This window comes from Trichechus manatus, unplaced genomic scaffold, assembly GCF_000243295.1.
Source record: "Trichechus manatus latirostris isolate Lorelei unplaced genomic scaffold, TriManLat1.0 scaffold00002, whole genome shotgun sequence".
In the NCBI taxonomy this organism is placed as follows: domain Eukaryota; kingdom Metazoa; phylum Chordata; class Mammalia; order Sirenia; family Trichechidae; genus Trichechus; species Trichechus manatus.
The window spans coordinates 36,486,346-36,505,429 of record NW_004443938.1 but is presented as its reverse complement, the minus strand read 5'-3'; the positions used below and the strand labels follow the sequence as shown (position 1 = coordinate 36,505,429).

The window sequence follows — 19,084 nt, the reverse complement described above, 5'->3', positions numbered from 1 at the left end:
AGGAAAATCACACAGTACCAGGAATCATGGCCTAGTGAGAAATTGATACACACATTTTTGGGGGGACATAATTCAAACCATGACATTCCACCCTTTGGCCCCCCAAAAATTACATCCTTGCAATGTGGAAAACATATTCACCCCATCATATCATAGCAAAAGTCTTAACTCCAAGTCTAAAATCCAAAAATTCCTCTTCATCTGTGAAATCTAGAATACAACTTACCTGCTTCCAAAGGTACAGCGGCAGAACAGGCACAAGCTAGACATTTTCATTATAAATGGGAGAAGCTAGAGGAAAAGAAGTGATAACAGGCACCAAGCAAGTCAGCAGAACACATTACATTAGCTCTCAAGGCTTTGAAAATAATCCTGTGTTCTCTGAGACAATTTACACAATGGCCCTGCCCTCCAGACTCTAGGTATTGGCCACAGTCTCTGGATTCTGAGTGGAGGCCCCTTGGTCCTGGGCTTCAGCTCCACCTTCCAGGCCCACTGGGACAGCAACTCTGCTCCCTTGGCTTTAGGCGCACCATTCTCCTAGTCCATCTGAGTGGTGACTCCACCCTTAGAAGCACCGGAGGTCATTGCTCCACCCTTTGAAACCCCTGAGGTCATGGCCGTACCTTTTGAGACTGAGGCAGATAGGCTTCTTATGTCCCTAGTCTCTTCAGCTTCTGCTTCCTGTGGCCTCTCGGCCCTCGGGCCTCATGCCCGCATCTGCCCTGCTGGGGCAAGTGTTCCGAAGCTCTGTAGCTCCACCAGTATAAGTGCCCAGAGGCACCCCACTCCTCCAGAAAGCCTCCTGCATACAGGCACTCAGCTCCCTTGCTCCATAGGTCGGCAAGCCTAGCCCCACCGGTAAGTGCCCAGAGATACCCCACTCCACCAGGAAGCCTCCTGCGCACAGGCACTCAGCTCTCTCGCTCCGTGGGTCGGCTTCAGTGCTGTCTCGCACTGGTCTCCTGGCTCTGCTGCTGTTGGTTCTCTGCTGCTGTAGGTTCTTTGCTGCTGCTGGTCCTCTGTCACTGCCACACGTCTATCCATTCACAGTTTTAAAACCGCTTCCACATTGTAGGTATCGGTTAGAGCAGCACCCCACTCTCTTGGTACCAAATTCTGTCTTAGTTATCTAGTGCTGCTACAACAGAAATACCACAAGTGGATGGTTTTAATGAAGAGAAGTTTATTTCCTCATCGTCAAAGTAGGCTAAAAATCCAAATTCAGGGCGTCAGCTCCAGGGGAAGGCTTTTTCTCTTTGTTGGCGTTCTTCTCTTCAGCGTTCCTCCTGACTAGGAGCTTCTCTGTGCAGGGACCCCAGTCCAAACGACGCACTCTGCTCCCGGCACTGCTTTCTTGATGGTGTGAGGTCACCCCTGAAAATTATTTTTAAATTATAAATATTAACATTGATTTTTCTGGCACTTGATCTCCTTGAGGTTTAAGAAGATTGAAGCTTAGGTTCTCTCTGTTTAGTAAATCTTCTCAAGGCAAAAGCTGTTTCAGTGTTCTTCCACTGCTCTGGGTTCCAGCTGTCAACTTAGTTTTCATCTGAGTGTTCCTTGCTTTTTTACTAGCTCACTGATACATATTTTATAAAGTTTTTGTGGTTATTGTTGTTTGTTTTTATGTTTTATGTAGGATTTTTCAATGTTTTTGGTAAGAATGTTGGTCTAGGTACCTAGTTGGCCATACTGCTGGAAATGGAACTCTCATAATTTTTGTACCATAATAGAAACTCTGTATATTATATAATTTCTGTCAGAGCTGTGAAATGTTACAATGGCCAATAGTGTTTTTATGCCACTCACTAGACTAACCCTCCCCCCACCACTATATAGTATCCTTAGAATTTTAGTGCATTTTAGTTTGATGATTTTTTTTGCAAAATGCAGATAAATACTTCATCATTTTTCCCAGGTTAAAATTATTATACCATTGATTCAGTAGTGTAGAACTGTGTGGGTTTTTGATTGCCCATTTAGCTGTGTATTAGAACAAATCCAGATTTACTTTTTTTGAATCCTGCATGTGTGACTTCTGTTATCACACTTTCAAGCTGAAGTTGGATGACTTTCACCCACGTGTCTTTGTTAGGCATCCTGATTTTCATAAGGCCTGCCTGTCTGGTCCTCAGTGCAGCTTTGCCCTTAACTAGCCCAAAACAACAATAAAACAAAATCAAAACTGTATTCTAGGAACTTTTCAGGAGAGTATGAACAAATACTCATTGTTTATTCTTAAAGAAAGCCCTGGTGGCACAGTGGTTAAAAGGGCTCAGCTGCTAACTGAAAGGTCAGCGGTTTGAACCTACTAGCTGCTGCGAGGGAGAAAGATAAACAGCAGTCTGCTTGCATAAAGATTACAGCCTTGGAAACCCTATGGGGCAGTTCTACTCTGTCCTATAGGGTTGCCATGAGTCAAAATCGACTTGACGTCAATAGGTTTGGTTTGGTTTATTCTTAAAACATTCTACTAAAAGAAACCAACGTTTGTGGTTTGCTTACAGAATAGTTAGCCCATTTATTCTACTGAAATGAAATCTAAATCCTGATTTAAGTCAGAGAATTGAATACCCAGATTATATCAAATTGATCTTCCAGTAGAATGATTCTACTAAATTTCCCTCTGGGGTGATGCCATTGACTTATAAGCAGCAGCCCTCAAAACAGCATCTCTGTCTTTACTTAAAAGATGTTGAGGGTATTCTTCATTACTTAAGCATAGGGTTTCTTCTCTGTGAACTCCTAAGGGAGAATTTCCTTCTAAGCTTTTCAAGAACAATTTGGTTATAGACACTATGAGTTCCAGGCCTAATTGTATCTCCCTCTTGCCTTTGGCTACTAAAAAGCCTGGTATCTTGAGATATTCCCCTGTCAGTCACATACAATTATGTGCAATGTATTTTTGTTTCCCAGTATCATTACAGGTTCCAACTTACTTTCCTATCCTTAATTTTTCTGTAACTCACTTTTTTTTTTTTTTGCTATAATAAAACATATATTTTTAAACCATTTTGAAGATTTTTTTGGAACATTATGAGTATGTACAATATCATTTGATTATTGTTTCCAATAATGCAAATCCATGAATAACCATGTTTTTCTAAACTAAATTATACAATTACATGTTTATAAACAACTCAGGAAGCATCAAAAGAAGATGGAAGGACTACCAGAGTCACTATACCAAAAAGAATTGGTCAGTGTTCAGTCATTTCAGGAGATACCATATGAGCAGGAACCAATGGTACTGAAGGAAGAGGTTCAAGCTGCACTGAAGGCATTGGCGAAAAACAAGGCTCCAGGAATTGATGGAATACCTATTGAGATTTTCAACAAACAGATGCAGCGCTGGAAGTACTCACTCGTCTATGCCAAGAAATTAGGAAGACAGCTACCTGGCCAACCGACTGGAAGAGATCTCTATTTATGCCTATTCCCAAGAAGGGTGATCCCACTGAATGCAGAAAGTATTGAACAGTATCATTAATATCACACACAAGTAAAATTTTGCTGAAGATCATTCAAAAGTGGCTGCAGTAGTATATCGATAGGGAACTGCCAGAAATTCAAGCCAGATTCAGAAGAGGATGTGGAGCCAGGGATATCATTGCTGATGTCAGATGGATCCTGGCTGAAAGCAGAGAATACCAGAAAGACTTTTACCTGTGTTTTGTTGACTATGGTAAGGCATTCAACTGTGTGGATTATAACAAATTATGGATAACATTGGAAAGAATGGGAATTCCAGAATGCTTAATTGTGCTCATGAGGAACCTATACATAGATGAAGAGGCAGTCTTTGGAACAGAACAAGGGGATACAGCGTGGTTTAAAGTCAGGAAGGGTGTGCGTCAGGGTTGTATCCTTTCACCATACTATTCAGTCTGTATGCTGAGCAAATAATCTGAGAAACTGGACTATATGAGGAAGAACGGGACATCAGGATTGGAGAAGACTCATTAACAGCATGCGATATGCAGATGACACAACCTTGCTTGCTGAAAGTGAAGAGGACTTCAAGCACTTACTGATGAAGATCAAAGACCACAGCCTTCAGTACACATTACACATTAACATAAAGAAAACAAAAATCTTCACAACTAGACCAGTAAGCAACGTCATAGTAAACGGGGAAAAGATTGAAGTTGTCAAGGATTTCATTTTACTTGGATCCACAATCAACACCCATGGAAGCAATAGTCAAGAAATCAAACGACGCATTTAATTGGGCAGATCTGCTGCAAAAGACCTCTTTAAAGTGTTGAAAAGTAAAGATGTCACCTTGAAGACTACAGTGTGCCTGACCCAAGCCATGGTGTTTTCAGTCGCTTCCTATGCACATAAAAACTGGACGATGAATAAAGAAGACCGAAGAAGAATTGACACCTTTGAATTGTGGTGTTGGCAATGAATATTGAATACACCATGGACCGCCAAAAGAATGAACAAATCTGTCTTGGAAGAAGTACAATCAGAATGCTTCTTAGAAGCAAGGATGGCAAGACTACGTCTCACATACTTTGGACATGTTGTCAGGAGAGACCAGTCCCTGGTGAAGGACATCATGCTTGGTAAAGTAGAGAGTCAGCAAAAAAGAGGAATGCCCTCTATGAGATGGATTGACCTGGTAGCTTCAACAGTGGGCTTAAGCATAACCAGGATTGTGAGGATGGTGCAGGAAGGGGGACTGTTTCATTCTGTTGTACATAGGGTCGCTATGAGTTGGAACCGACTCGATGGCACCTAACAACAACATGTTTATTTTTGCTTATATAAACGTTATCAAGATCTAGAAAATTAGATTTTGGTATAATTCACTGTCTCTAGACCTGAAGGTGCATGGTGAAGATGTGGAAGTCTGCCCCCATAAAGGTTACATCCTTGAAAATCCCATGGGGCGGTTCTCCTCTGTCACACGGGGTCACTATGAGTCGGAATCGTCTAGATGGTACCAAACAAAAAGACCTGAAGGAACAAATGTGCAAAGATAGTGGAGATCGTTATTATTATGAGTTCTGAGAAAGACTACACCCTGTCCCCTCATTTGTTTGAACAGGTAAATTTTCAAAAGTAAAATCATTTTCCCTAAATAGTCTGTAGATTTCAGTAATCTGATAAATGAATTATTTATTCATTGTCCCTCTGGTTCACGTACAATGCATTATCCATAGCAACTATCCTTTTCAAAACTTAACAGGGCCCACTCTGCATTTATTAGGGGAATAATATCACCAGGTTAAACAGACTGTGAGTATTGGTTCTGTGTATTTACTGTCTTTCAAAGGGATCTGCTAAACCTTCAGTCTGTTCCGTGTGTAGAGTCAGATGAAAAAGATGAGCATATAAAGCTTTAGAAATTAAGTACTGTTTTGTGTATTGAAACTAGGGCCAAATTCTTTTTTATACAGTAGCAACCAGAGATATATTTTGGTAAATATTATCACTCTCAGTCTATAGAGGGTAAACAGAATACTTAATATTGGCCCAAGAAAACACATTTCTGTTTTTTTTGACTCTAGAAATTACATTGATGTAGAATCTTTAAGAAAGACTGTGCCTCAAAAAAAGATAGTTTCAGAATTAGAGATTTTCATGAGAGTACAAATTCCTTTCAAAGAATTTGAATTCCTGTTGAAATGTAAATTAAACCTAAGATCTTTTCCTGTCAGACGTTGAGAAATGAAGTAATATTTAAAATCACAAAATGTTAGTGTTCATCTAATCCAATATCCTTATTTTGCATCTGTGAGCGCTTTTAGAAATTGCTGCAAAAGCATAGTCTCTCTCATCTCAAATGTCCTTGTGCAATATTAAAAAGCATTTTCACTAAAACTTGTTTAACTTCCATCCCACAAGGCATACTAATGGGACTACAGTTACCTCTTAAGGGTAGATTGAGATTGGTTAATAATTCCTTTTTGTTTTGTTTCGTTTTTTGATATAGTAGGTTATAGTATATTTTCTTCTTTATACAACTTTTTTATGTTGATTAGTAGTGGGCAGTATATTTATGAATTGGTTGAGCCTATTTTAATCTTTACTATGTCAAATAACTCTTTTCTCATTATAAGTTTCTTTTTGTTTTAGCAACTTATTTTTGTTTATATTCACAGATTCTGGAACTTTTCAAAGCCTGATCCTCTTCTTGAAACAGAGGAACATCATACAGAGTTTACTTGTGGTTTAGATTTAAGTCTTCATAGCCCAACTCAGGTAATGGACATGATCTCCTGGTGTTTTAGTTACCCATACAGTTCACAAATAGCTCTGTGTGATGATGTGTGCTACTGTTTTGCGGACAGAAGTGTTGTCTTTAGGGTATAGTTAAGTACACTTGCTTAATTAACCTGATCTCCTCTGTTGAAAACTTGAGCATCTGAAATACTAGCGAAGAAGTATCCAGAAATTTGGCATATATCTCTCCTCTTGAAAGTTTGACTTTACCTAGAGAAAAAGGAAGCCTCCTAAAAGGTATTAACATGTTGAAGGCGTTGAGTAGGGCTCTTTCAATGGAAAGTGACAGTAGAAAGATGGAATGGGGAAGATTATGCTCAGAAGTTGGTTAGAGTCAGGAGTATGTGGTCTGAGACTAGTGCTCCCACTGAGCAGTTGAGACCCTCTCAGGACTATCAACCCTATTTCTGCACCTCATGTCAAAAGGGAGGCTTCAAATGAAGAACAAAGTGGAGAATGTCTGTTGTTTTAATTAATAACCTTCACGCTGGGCATTATGCTGAGTGAAATTAGTCAGTAGCAAAAGGACAAATATTGTATGAAACCACTATTACAAGAACTCAAGAAAAGCTTTAAACACAGAAGGAACATTCTTTGATGGTTACAAGGGTAGGGGGGAGGGAGAGGGGAATTCACTAACCAGACAGACAAGAATCATCTTAGGTGAAAGGAAGGACAACACACAATACAGGAGAAGTCAGCACAACTGGACTAAACCAAAAGCTAAGAAGTTTCCCGAATACAACCAAACACTTTGAGGGACAGAGTAGCTGGGGCTGGGGTCTGGGGACAATGGTTTCAGGGGACGTCTAGGTCAATTGGCATAACAAAGTTTATTAAGAAAATGTTCTGCATCCCACTTTGGTGAGTGGTATCTGAGATCTTAAAAGCTTGCAAACAGCCATCTACGATGCATCAATTTGTCTCAACCCACTTGGAGCCAAGGAGAATGAAGAACACCAAAGACGCAAGGAAAATATTAGCCCAGGAGACAAAATGGCCACATAAACGGAGACTCCATCAGCCTCAGACCGGAAGAACTAGATCGTGCCTGGCTACCACCAGTGACTGCCCTGACAGGGAACACAGCAGAGTCCCTGACAGAGCAGGAGAAAAGTGTGGAGCAGAACTCAAATTCACATAAAAAGACCAGACTTAATTGTCTGACTGAGACTGGAGGAACCCCCAAAGTCATGGCCCCCAGATGCTCTGTTAATCCAGAACTAAAACCATTCCTGAAGCCTACTCTTAAGATTAGACTGGACTATAAAACATAAAATAATACTCGTGAAGAGTGTGCTTATTAGTTCAAGCAGATACACAAGACCAAATGGGTGGCTCTTCTCTAGAGGCAGGATGGGAGAAGGCAGGAAGGGACAGGAGCTGGTTAGATGGACACGGGAAACCCGGGGTAGAGAGGGGGAGTGTACTGTCACATTATAGGGATTGCAACTAGTGTCACATAATAATATGTATATAAGTTTTTGTATGAGAAATTAACTTGAGCTATAAACTTTCACTTAAAACACAAATAAATAAATAACCTTCATGTTTTTCCCCTTTTGCTCTCTTGAGGACTTAAGAGGCAATATTTTGGGCTTTAAATGTTCTTTGCTTTTGTTTTCATCTGTTCCAGTTTTAGCAATTATAAATTCAGGTCAGGAATATCACACTATGCTGAGTGATTAGGCACTTTATAACAGACTAAATGAGAATACCAACATATACTGTATTTTTACCAAATAACGCACACCTTCTCCATTTGTTTGCTGGCCGGGCCTCCTTCCTGTGAGGTATTTTTGTAAGCTCAAAATGCCAATTTTTTTTTTTTTTACAAATAACGCACACCTTCTGCATTTGTTTGCTGGCAGGGCCCCCTTCCTGCGAGGTATTTTTGTAAGCTCGCAATGCCAATTTTTTTTTTACAGCAACGTGTGGAAGAGGATTGGCATGGCGGCGCTTGTGATGGAGCCTCATGGTGGGAGGGCAGGGCCGGCAAATAAATGAAGAAGGCATGCGTTATTTGCATAAAAATACGGTAATCAATGAACAACAAAATAATATGTGGAAATCCTAGACTATGACTAGGAATTATGTTTTCATGATAAATTTTTTTTTTTTTTTTACTTTACTTCAGGTGAAGGCCCACAGAACAAATAGCCTCTCATGAACCAGCAGTACACATATTGTTCCATGACATTGGTCAACAACCCCACAACACGTCAACCCTCTCCCTTCTCAACCCTCTTTCTTCTTTTCTTTTTTGGTGAAAATACACCTAGCCAAAGACGCACCACCTTAAAAATCTCTACATGCACAGTTCAGCGACATCGACCACGCCCCTCCAATTGTGCTGCCACTCTCACCCTAGATGAAGGCCCACAGAACAAAATAGTTTCTCACTCAACAGTTAGTACACATGTTGCCCCACGACAATGGCCAACAATCCCACAACACATCAACACTATCCTCACTCAACCTTGGGCTCCCTACCACCAGCCCTCCTGTCCCCCTCGGCCCTCCAGCCCCTGTCCCCTGACTGCTGTGCCCCACCAGTCCCATTTGGTCCCATGCAGCTGTCCACTCCCCGGCTGAATGGCGAACGCCGGAAATGACCTCACCACTGAGCTAAAAGGGTGTCTGGGCTCCACACTCTCGGGGTCTCTCCAGTCTCCTTCAGGCCAGCAAATCTGGTCCTTTCTTTGTGAGTTAGAATTTTGTTCTACATCCCCCTCCAGCCCCATCCAGAACCCTCTGCCGTGATCCCGGTCAGAGCAGTCAGCAGTGGTAGCCGGGCCACCCAGCTGCACTGGACTCAGTCCGATGGAGGCCCCGGCAGCTGTGGTCCATCAGTCCTTCGGACAATCCCCTCCCCATATCCTGCTCTCCCCACTCTCCCCTGCTCCCAAAGGGACAAGACCAGCGGAGCATCCCAGATGGCTGCCCACAGGCTCTGAGATCCCAGATGCTACTCACCAAGGCAGAATGCAGAACCCTGCCCTCATAAACTGCGCTATGCCAGTTGAGCTAGATGCTCCCCAAGACCATGGTCCCCACAGCCCTCCACCCAGCAATTCAGTCCCTCAGGGAGTTTCGATGTGTCTATGGAGCTTCCATGACCTTTCTTTGTACAAGTTGTGCTGGTTTCCCCTGTATTGTGTACTGTCTCACCCTTCACCCAAGACAACACTTATCTATTGCCTATTTAGTATTCCCCCCCCCACCCCTCCCATCCCTGGTAACCAACAAAGATTGTTACATTTTGTGTGTGAACTTTTTCATGGGTTTTTATGATGGAGGTCTCATACAATATTTGTCCTTTTGTGATTGACTTATTTCACTCAGCAGAATGTCCTCCAGTTTCATCCATGTTATGAGATGCTTCACAGATTCATCATTGTTCTTTCTCGTTGCATAGTACTCCATTGTGTGTATGTACCATAGTTTGTTTATCCATTCAGCTGTTGATGGGCATCTAGGTTGTTTCCATCGTTTTGCTATTGTGAACAATGCTGCCATGAACATAGGTGTGCGTACGTCTATTCGAGTGACGACTCTTATTTCTCTAGGATATATTCCTAGGAGTGGGATTTCTGGATCGAATGGTATGTTTATTTCTAGCTTTCTGAGGAAGCACCGTATCATTTTCCAAAATGGTTGTATCATTTTGCATTCCCACCAGCAGTGCATAAAAGTTCCGATCTCCCTGCAGCCCCTTCAACATTTGTTATTTCCAGTGTTTTTGATTCGTGCCAGTAATGTTGGGGTGAGATGGTATCTCACTGTGGTTTTAATTTGCATTTCTCTAATGGCTAGTTTCCTTATGTGTCTGTTGGCCATATGAATGTCTTCTTTGGTGAAGCGTCTGTTCATTTCCTTTGCCCATTTTTTAATAGGATTATTTGTCTTTTTGTTGTAGAGGTGTTGGATTTTCTTGTAGATTATGGAGATTAGACCTTTGTCTGACTTGTACTGTCCAAAAGTTTTTTCCCAGTCTGTAGGTTCTCTTTTTACTCTTTTGGTGAAGTCTTTTGAAGAGCATAGGTGTTTGATTTTTAGAAGATTCCAGTTATCTAGCTTATCTATTGGGGTTTGTGCATTGATGGTTATGGTTTGTATCCTGTTAATGCCATGTATTAAGGCCTGTAGTGTTGGTTCATGATAAATTTTTGGAGTTAGATGAAAAGCAAATCCCATTTTATATTACTGTGTTCTTAAATTTAAATGAATAAGCTGGTTTCTTTTCATTTTTAGAATTTAAGATATAATTCTGAGTTTAAAATATTTTCATTAGACATTAGACAATTCTCATTAACATTAGAATAACTGTTTAAAAATGACTTAGTAGCATGTAAGAAGAGAAAAGACATTGAAATAGTGATGAGTGAAATGGCATTATTTTTAATGTAAATATAATTGAATGACCTAGTTCCTTTTCTGAGAAATGTATTTATTGTAGATAATTTTTAATAAAATAATTATACTTGTTTTCTTTTCTAGTTAAAATAAAAGTCATAATGTACCTATTGAAATATGACAGTTCCAAACAAAGGACCTTGTCTTAGTTACCTAGTGCTGCTGTAACAGAAATACCACAAGTGGGTGGCTTTAACAAACAAATTCATTTTCTCACTGTTTAGGAGGCTAAAAGTCCTAATTCAGGGTGCTGGCTCTAGGGGAAGGCTTTCTCTCTCTGTTGGCTCTGGAGGAATGTCCTTGTCTCTTCAGCTTCTGTTCCTTGGCTACTTGATGATCTTCATGTGATGTGGAACTGCCTTTCTTCCTGCTTGCTCCCTTGCTTGTTTAATCTCTTTTCATATTCAGAAGAGTTGACTTAAGACACATGTTGCACTAATACTGTCTCATTAACATAACAAAGACAACGCATTCCCAAATGAGATTATAACCACAAGTATAGGGGTTAGGATTTACAACACATTTTGGAGGAGACACAATTCAATCCATAACATTCCACCCTTTGCCCAACCCCCCAAAATGCATATCCTTCGCACATGCAAAATACATTCATGCCATCATATCATCCCAAAAGTCTTAAATCAATTCCAGATCCTAAATCTCATCTTCTGAAACTTCCTAATCAAATATGGGCGAGACTTTAGGTGTATTCTATCTGGGGCAAAATTCTTCTTCATCTGTGAACCTGTGAAATCTAGATTACAAATTATTTGCTTCCAAAGTACAATGATGAAACAGGTACAAGGTAGACCTTTCCATTACAAAATGGGAGAAATTGGAAGGAAAGAATGGATAAGGGACACCAAGCAAGTTCAAACCCAGCAGAACAAATTACATTAGCTCTCAAGTCTTGAAAATAATCCTCTGTTCTCTAGGACCATCTGGGTAATGGCCCTGCCCTCCAGACTCTGGGTGTTGGCCATGCTGTCTGGATTCTGGGTGTAGGCTCCTCAGCCCTGGGTGTCAGCCCTTCTTCCAGTCCACTGCATGGCACTCTGCTCCTTAGGCTTTGGATGGACCCATTCTCCTATTCCACCTAAGTGGTGACCCCACTCCCTTGTCCCCGGCAGCATCTGCTCTCCGGCTCCTTGGGCGTGGCAGCCCTGCCACCTCAGCTTTGGTCAGTGACACCATCCTCTTGGCCTTTAGGCATGGCAGTCCCACGCTCTAGAACTGAGTTGGTGGAGATCTGACTCTCTGAAACCTAGGAGGCCATGACTCCACCCTTTGAAACTGAGGCAGCCCTGTTTCCTTTTTTCATTCCAACAGTTCTGCTGATCTCTGAGCTGCTCCAGGAATGGTCGTATTCTTTTCTTGGAGGATAACAGATGTAGCTCCTTTGGCCTATTTCCTGCCTATAGAATTCCAAAAGGCAGGCAGTTTTCTTTCCTTTCGTTCTTCTTTTGTCCCCTTCAGTCTAAGCTGATGGGTTTTCTGCTATGGTGGTTGGTTAGATCCATCAGTCACAGGCTTACTCTCTTTAACAAAAGATTGTGTAGTCATGTCCTTGGTGAAAATTCTAGGACACATGTCCTTAGTTTGTACAACAGAACTTTCCAGATCTTTTAAGTTTTGTTTTCATTTTGCACAGTTGATTTTTAAGTTCATCTCTCTCTTCTCACATTTTTACTGTAAATGGCCAGGAGAAACCACACAGCCCCTTTAAGATCTTTCTTAGAAATCTCCTCAGCCAAATATCCAAGTTCATCACTTACGGGTTCTACCTTCCACCAAACATTTGAACATAATTCAGGCAAGTTCTTTGTGACTACATAATAAGCGTTGCCCTTCCTCCATTGTCCAATCATGTGTTGCAGCGCGATGGATCGCTTTTATGTGGCCTTTCTTGCCATGGTCTTGTAACTCCCACCAAATGACTGTGTAGGGATATATAAAGGAGGTACTTATGGCCCACCAGGGAGATTGGATCACTTGCTTATAATGCAAATAAGGTTCATGACACCCTTGTAGCGGATGGGACCACACAAATAAGGTGTATGGAGCCCTAACAAGGTGATTGGTCAGTTTTGCTGTCCTGCTGGGCTTAAAATGAGCCATACCAGAGGCAGATGGAGGCAACCTGACTACCACCAAGAAAGAAGAGCTAGGAGTGGAGCACATCCTTTGGACCCAGGGTCCCTGTGCTGAGAACCTCCTAGACCTAGGAGACAGAGAGAGAGAGCTGTAACACTGGAGATGGTGAGAAATGATGAGAAGCAGCAGCAGAGAAACACCAGCAGCAGAACCAGGAAACTGGCACAAGATTGTGTAGTGAGCTTCCTGGCCCAAGGAGCAAGGCTATTATAGTGGGTGTGCCAACCCATGGAATGAGAGAACTGAGAGCCTTCGGACAGGAGGCTTGCTGGTGGAGTAGGCTTGCTGGTGGAGTAGAGCTAGGCTTACCAACTCACAGAGCAAGAGAGCTGAGTGCCTTCAGGATGAGGTTTGCTGATGGAGTAGGGTACCCCTGGGCACTTATTGGCGGAGCTAAAGAGCTTTGTTATACTTGCCTGAGCAGGGCAGAGGCTGGACCCCAAGGGGCCAAGGGCCAGAGAGAGTCCTACCTGGGGACACAGCTGAAAAGAGGCTGCTCTGATCGAAGAACTATATCCTGAGTCGTCCTTGATCCTGAATTGTAACCTGCTCCTTCCGTAATAAACCCCATAATTGGTGACTACCACCCATCTCTTCTATTAATCTAGCAGTTGAATAACCAAAATACCATTTGTATTAAGAAAATAATTGCTATTCAGTGCAAATAGGAGTGGAGAAAATAGGGGTCTTTCGGCTCTAAATAAGCAACTGGTTCAACAGCATAATGTGCAGTGCAGTTGTGCTAGAAGTCTCCACTGAGCTAATTCATTGTGGAACAGAATATTGCGATTGGGAGAGATCTTAGAAAAAGAATAATGTTCTTTCTCCCTCTCATTCATTTATCTTTCCACAAATATTTTTATATGCCAGACATTGTGCTAGGTACCGAGGACTCAATGGGAGCAAAATAAACATAACCCCTGCCTTCATAAAGCATTTAGTCCAGTGTTACACCAAATATCTCACAAATGCACGTAAATGTAGTTGTGACGAATTCTATGAAAGAGAAGTACATTGTGCCTTAAGAGTTCATAATTAGAAAAAAAAAAAAAGAATTCACGATTAGGGTACATATTTGACCTATTTAAGAGATCTGTGAAGAAGTGAGTCTTACCTAATGAATGAGTAGATTTTAATTAGATGAAGAAATAGAAGGAAGATCATAAACAGGAACAGTTAACAGTATGTTATAGGCCCCTGTGATGAGAGCATTACTAGTACTTGAGACTGAAAGAAGTTTTTTATTTTTTATTTATGGTTTGGTGTTCAACATTAGAATTTAAAAACGTGTGTCATGTTGAATTGTGTCCCCCAGAAATATGTGTCAGGTTGGTTAGGCCATGATTCCCAGTATTGTGTGGTTGTCTTCCATCTTGTGATTGATGTAATTTTCTTGGTATAAATCCTAATCTCTGCCTGTGGTTAATGAGGCAAGATTAGATTATGTTAAAAATAATTAGAGTGGGATGTAACACCCTTACCCAAGTCACATCCCTGATTCAATGTAAAGGGAATTTCCCTGGGGTGTGGCCTGCACCTCTTTTTATCCCTCAAGAGATAAAAGGAAAGGGAAGCAAGCAAAGAATTGGGGACCTTATACCACCAAGAAAGCATCGCTGGGAGCAGAGCGCGTCCTTTGGACATGGGGTTCCTGCACGGAGAACCTCCTGGTCCGGGGAAGATTGATGACTAAGACCTTCCTCCAGAACCGACGGAGAGAGAAAGTCTTCTCCTGGAGCTGGCACCCTGAATTTGGACTTCTAGACTACTTGACTGTGAAAGAATAAACTTCCGTTTGTTGAAGCCATCCACTTGTGGTATTTTTGTTGTAGCAGTCCTAGATGACTAAGACAGTGTATTATTTGTTTATTTGTTGTATTAAAGAAAATTGAGTGTTGAGATTAATAACAAAATTTTGTTTCTCCCTATTCATCAATGTTAGTCTATTTTTAAGTTTTTGCTATGTACTATAGATCACATAAATGAAATATTGAAGGGTTTTCATTACTTAATGCATCTTTTATTATTTAATCTTTTGAAGGTATTACATAGGAGTTATTTCGGTATTTCTCTTATGCTCTTTTTACATTCTTTGACCCTTTCATTCTGTCAATATTTATTGAGTATCTACTACAGCTGTATGATGGGACAGGTAATTACAGTATAGTCTGATAAAGGCTAAAATAGAGGGAAGCAAAGGATGCTTTGGGAAAATAGACATTCATTCATTTAATAAATACTTATTAAGTGCCTACTAAGTGCTGGGCACTGTTCTAGGTAGTAGGGAAAAATCAGTGGAAAACAGACTAGGTTCCTGGTCTCATAGAGCTTACATACTGTGGGAGAAGTCAAATGATAAACAAATAAGATAATTTTATATAATAGTAAATGCTATTCAGATTTGGGATAATTTGATAGACAGTAATGGGATGGGGATACTTTTCCTTGAATGGTCTGGGGAAGCATATTTGAGAAATTAAATATGAGTCGAAAACTGAATAATGAATTGGAGCCAGCCATCCAAAAATCTAAAAAGAGGAAGATCCTCAACGAGATGGATTGACACAGTGGCTGCAACAGTGGGTTCAAGCATAACAGTGATTGTGAGCATGGCACACTATGAGTTGAAACTGACTTGACGGCAGCTAAGAACGACATCCAAAAATCTAAGGGAAGAATGTTTTTCACAGAGCATACAGTGAATGTCTAGTCCTTGAGATGGTAATGAGTTTGGTATGATTAAGAAACAGAAAGAATGTCACTATGCCTGGAGCCTAGTGAATGAAAGAGAGAGTGGTAGGAACTAAGTAAGGGCCAAATTGTGTAGGGCCTTATAGATTATACTGTGTTTTATTTTCATTGTAATTGCATTATAACACCATTGCAGGTTTAAAAGCAGAAGAATGATATAATCTAATTTATGTTTTTAAATGACTCTTTTGGCTTCTATGGGAGAATACACTATATAGGTAAGCATGAAGCTAGGAGGCTAGTTTAGAGTGTCCTGAAGTACCCCAGGGAAATGATGATGGTGGCTTAAAGTGCTGGAGATGGAGAGATGGACAGATTCAGGATATATTAGGTTGAACCATATGAAGTTGCTGGAAATTTCTTGTAATTCAACCTAATATTTTGGAGATAGTGACAATAGGATTTGCTGATGGATTGGAGATGGGCTATTAGAGAAACAGAAAAATCAGGGATTATTCCTAGGATTTGGACATAGGCAACAAAGTGGACAATGGTTTAATTTACTGAGGTAGGGGAAGAGGAGGAGGTTTAGAACAGGGACAATTAAGAGTTATGTTTGAGATATCTTCTGTTAGACATTCAAATGGAGATGTCAGGTAGGCAATTAAATACAGGCTTCTCTACTTCAGGAAAGAGATAAGGGATAGAGAGACAAATTGGGGAGTTTTCAGCATGTAAAAGAATTTAAAAGTTTTGAGGCAGGATGAAATTATCTAGGAGAGTTTGCAGATGAAGAAGAGGGTCGGGGATTGAGTCCTAAGACACTCTAACGTCTGGAAGTCTGAAATAACAGAATTTCTGCAAAGGGGATTTAGAAGGACTGACCATTAAGGTAGAAGAAAAACTAAGAAAGTATGGTATCTTGGAAGTCCAAAGAAAACAATGGTTTAAGAAGGAGGAAACACTGACACATTGCTGGTGGGAATGTAGAATGGTGCAGTCACTTTGGAAAAGTTTGAATTTTTTCTTTAAAAAGTTAGACATAAATTTACCATACCCCCCAGCAATTACATTATTAGGTATCTACCCAAAATAAAATATATATCCACACAAAGACTGGTACATAAATGGTCATAGCCAGAAAGTGTAAACAGTTCAAATGTCTACCAATTAGTGAATGGATAAACAAAATGTGATAGATACATCAGTACAATAAAAAGGAACAATCTGATATATGCTACAACATGGATGAACCTCAGAAACATTATGCTAAGTGAAAGAAGTCAGATGCAAAAGACTGCATATTATATGATTTCATTTATATGAAATGTCCAGAAAAGACGAATCTATAGAGATAGAAAGGAAATTAGTGGTTACCTGGGCTAGCAGGTGAGAATGAGAATTGGCTGCAAATGGACACAAAGGATCTTTTTGGGGTGATGAGAATGTTCTAAAACTGAATTGTGGTGATGGTTGCACAACTCTGTAAATTTACTGAAAATCATTAAATTGTACACTTAAAATGGATGAATTCTATGGTATGTAAATCATACCGCAGGGAAGCTGTAAAAAAATAAGTAAAAGGAGTGAATGGACAGGGGTTCTGATTTGCTGAAGAGGTAGAGAGTTGGAAAAAGCATCATTGCCACTGTAAAAAAAACCAAAAAAAGGCAATAAACTGCAAAATCAGAACTATTCTTGAACCCATCAGAGAGCTGAGGTCACAGGGCAAACAAGTAGCCCGACATACAAAAAAGGACGGCTCTTTCCCCCCAAGGAAAGATGGGATACTTGGACTGTTTCAGCTGTGGCAGAGAATGGGAGGAAGATACAGCTGCTATACAAGTGGGATCTAGTAGAAAATGTGGACAAAATGTATGAACAGATTAGGAATTTCAGCAGAGAGATGAAGATATAAGAAAGAGTTAAATGAAAATAGTAGAAATTAAAAAATACAGTATCAGAGATGAAAATGGTAGCAGTGTTTTAAATGCAGTATCAGAAATAAATTCTTCAATATGCTTATCAGTAGGCTCATCAGTGAACTTGAAGTTAGGTCAGTAGAAATTACCCAAAGTGAAACACAAGGAGAAACAAACAAAAAAACCCAATCTAACAGTGTTTGGGGGCGGGGGAGGACAAGAGGTGAGGAAGGAACAGAACAGAGCATCCAAAGCTGTGGAACAATATCAGATAAACTTATATATATGTAATTGGAGTTCCAGAAGGATAAGAGAAAGAAAATGGGGACGAAGAAATATGTGAAGAAATTTTTCCAAAAATAATGAAAGCTATCAAACCACAGATTCAAGAAGCCCTGAGAAACCCAAGCTGAATTTAAAAACAAACAAACAAGACAAAACACCAAGGCATATCATATTCAAACTGCTATAAACCTCAGATAAAGAAAGTATCTTAGAGACAGATAAAGGGAAAAAGACACGTATCAGAGGAATAAAGATAAGAATTACAGCAGACTTCTTGTCAGAAACATGCAAGCCAGAAGACACTGGAGTGTCTCTTAAAGTACACCCATGCCTCACTTATCAATGTGGTTAGGTTCGAAAAACCAGGTTGTTATGCAAAAATCAGTGTTATGCAAAAATGGAGGATGACCACATCAGATCACAAAATGGAGGATGACTATGTCAGTACATAACTGATATGCTTACAAGGAAGACCAGTTAGTGCAATTATTATTCAAATTTATGCACCAACCACTAAGGCTAAAGATGAAGAAATTGAAGTTTTTTTTTTTAATTGTACTTTAGGTGAAGGTTTACAGAACCAATACTTTCTCATTAAACAGTCAGTCCACATATTGTTTTATGACATTGGTTAACAACCCCATGACATGTCAACACTCTCCCTTCTTGACCTTTTTTTTAAAATTTTTTTATTGTACTTCAGGTGAAGGCTTACAGAACAAATAGTTTCTCATGAAACAGTAGTACACATATTGTTTTATGACATTGGTTAACAACCCCACAACATGTCAACCCTCTACCTTCTCAACTTTTTTCTTGGTGAAAATATACATAGCCAAAGATACACCATTTCAAAAATTTCTACATGCACAGTTCAGTGACATCGACTACGTTCTTCCAATTGTGCTGCTATTCTTACTTTAGATGAAGGCTTACAGAACAAAATAGTTTCTCATTTAACAGTACACATGTTGCCCTATGACAATGGTTAACAATCTCACAACATATCAACACTATCCTTACTCAACCTTGGGTTCCCTATCACCAGCTTTCCTGTCCCCTTCTGCCTTCTGGCCCTTGTCCCTGGACTGCTGTGCCTCATTAGTCCCATTTGGTTTTATGGGGCTGTCCACTCCCCAGCTGAACCTCGGAAATGACTTCACCACTGAGCTAAAAGGGTGTCTGGGAGCCATACTCTTGGGGTTTCTCCAGTCTCCTTTAGGCCAGTAAATCTGGTCCTTTCTTTGTGAGTTAGAATTTTGTTCTACATCCTTCTTCAGCTCTGTCCAGAACCCTCTGTTGTAATATCCTGTCAGAGCAGTTAGTGGTGGTAGCCAGGCACCATCTAGTTGTACTGGTCTCAGTCTGGTGGAGCC

General features: G+C 40.4%; 1 protein-coding gene across 2 annotated transcripts in view; it reads left to right on the top strand.

The window, feature by feature from the left end:
• PEX7 (peroxisomal biogenesis factor 7) overlaps positions 1 to 19,084 on the top strand; it is a 137,026-nt gene that overhangs the window by 93,443 nt on the left and 24,499 nt on the right. For both annotated transcript variants that reach the window (XM_012554972.2, XM_023729835.1), the window contains one exon: positions 6,120 to 6,219. In XM_012554972.2, coding sequence (XP_012410426.1) covers positions 6,120 to 6,219 — 100 coding nt within the window. The remainder of the gene's footprint in view (positions 1 to 6,119; positions 6,220 to 19,084) is intronic.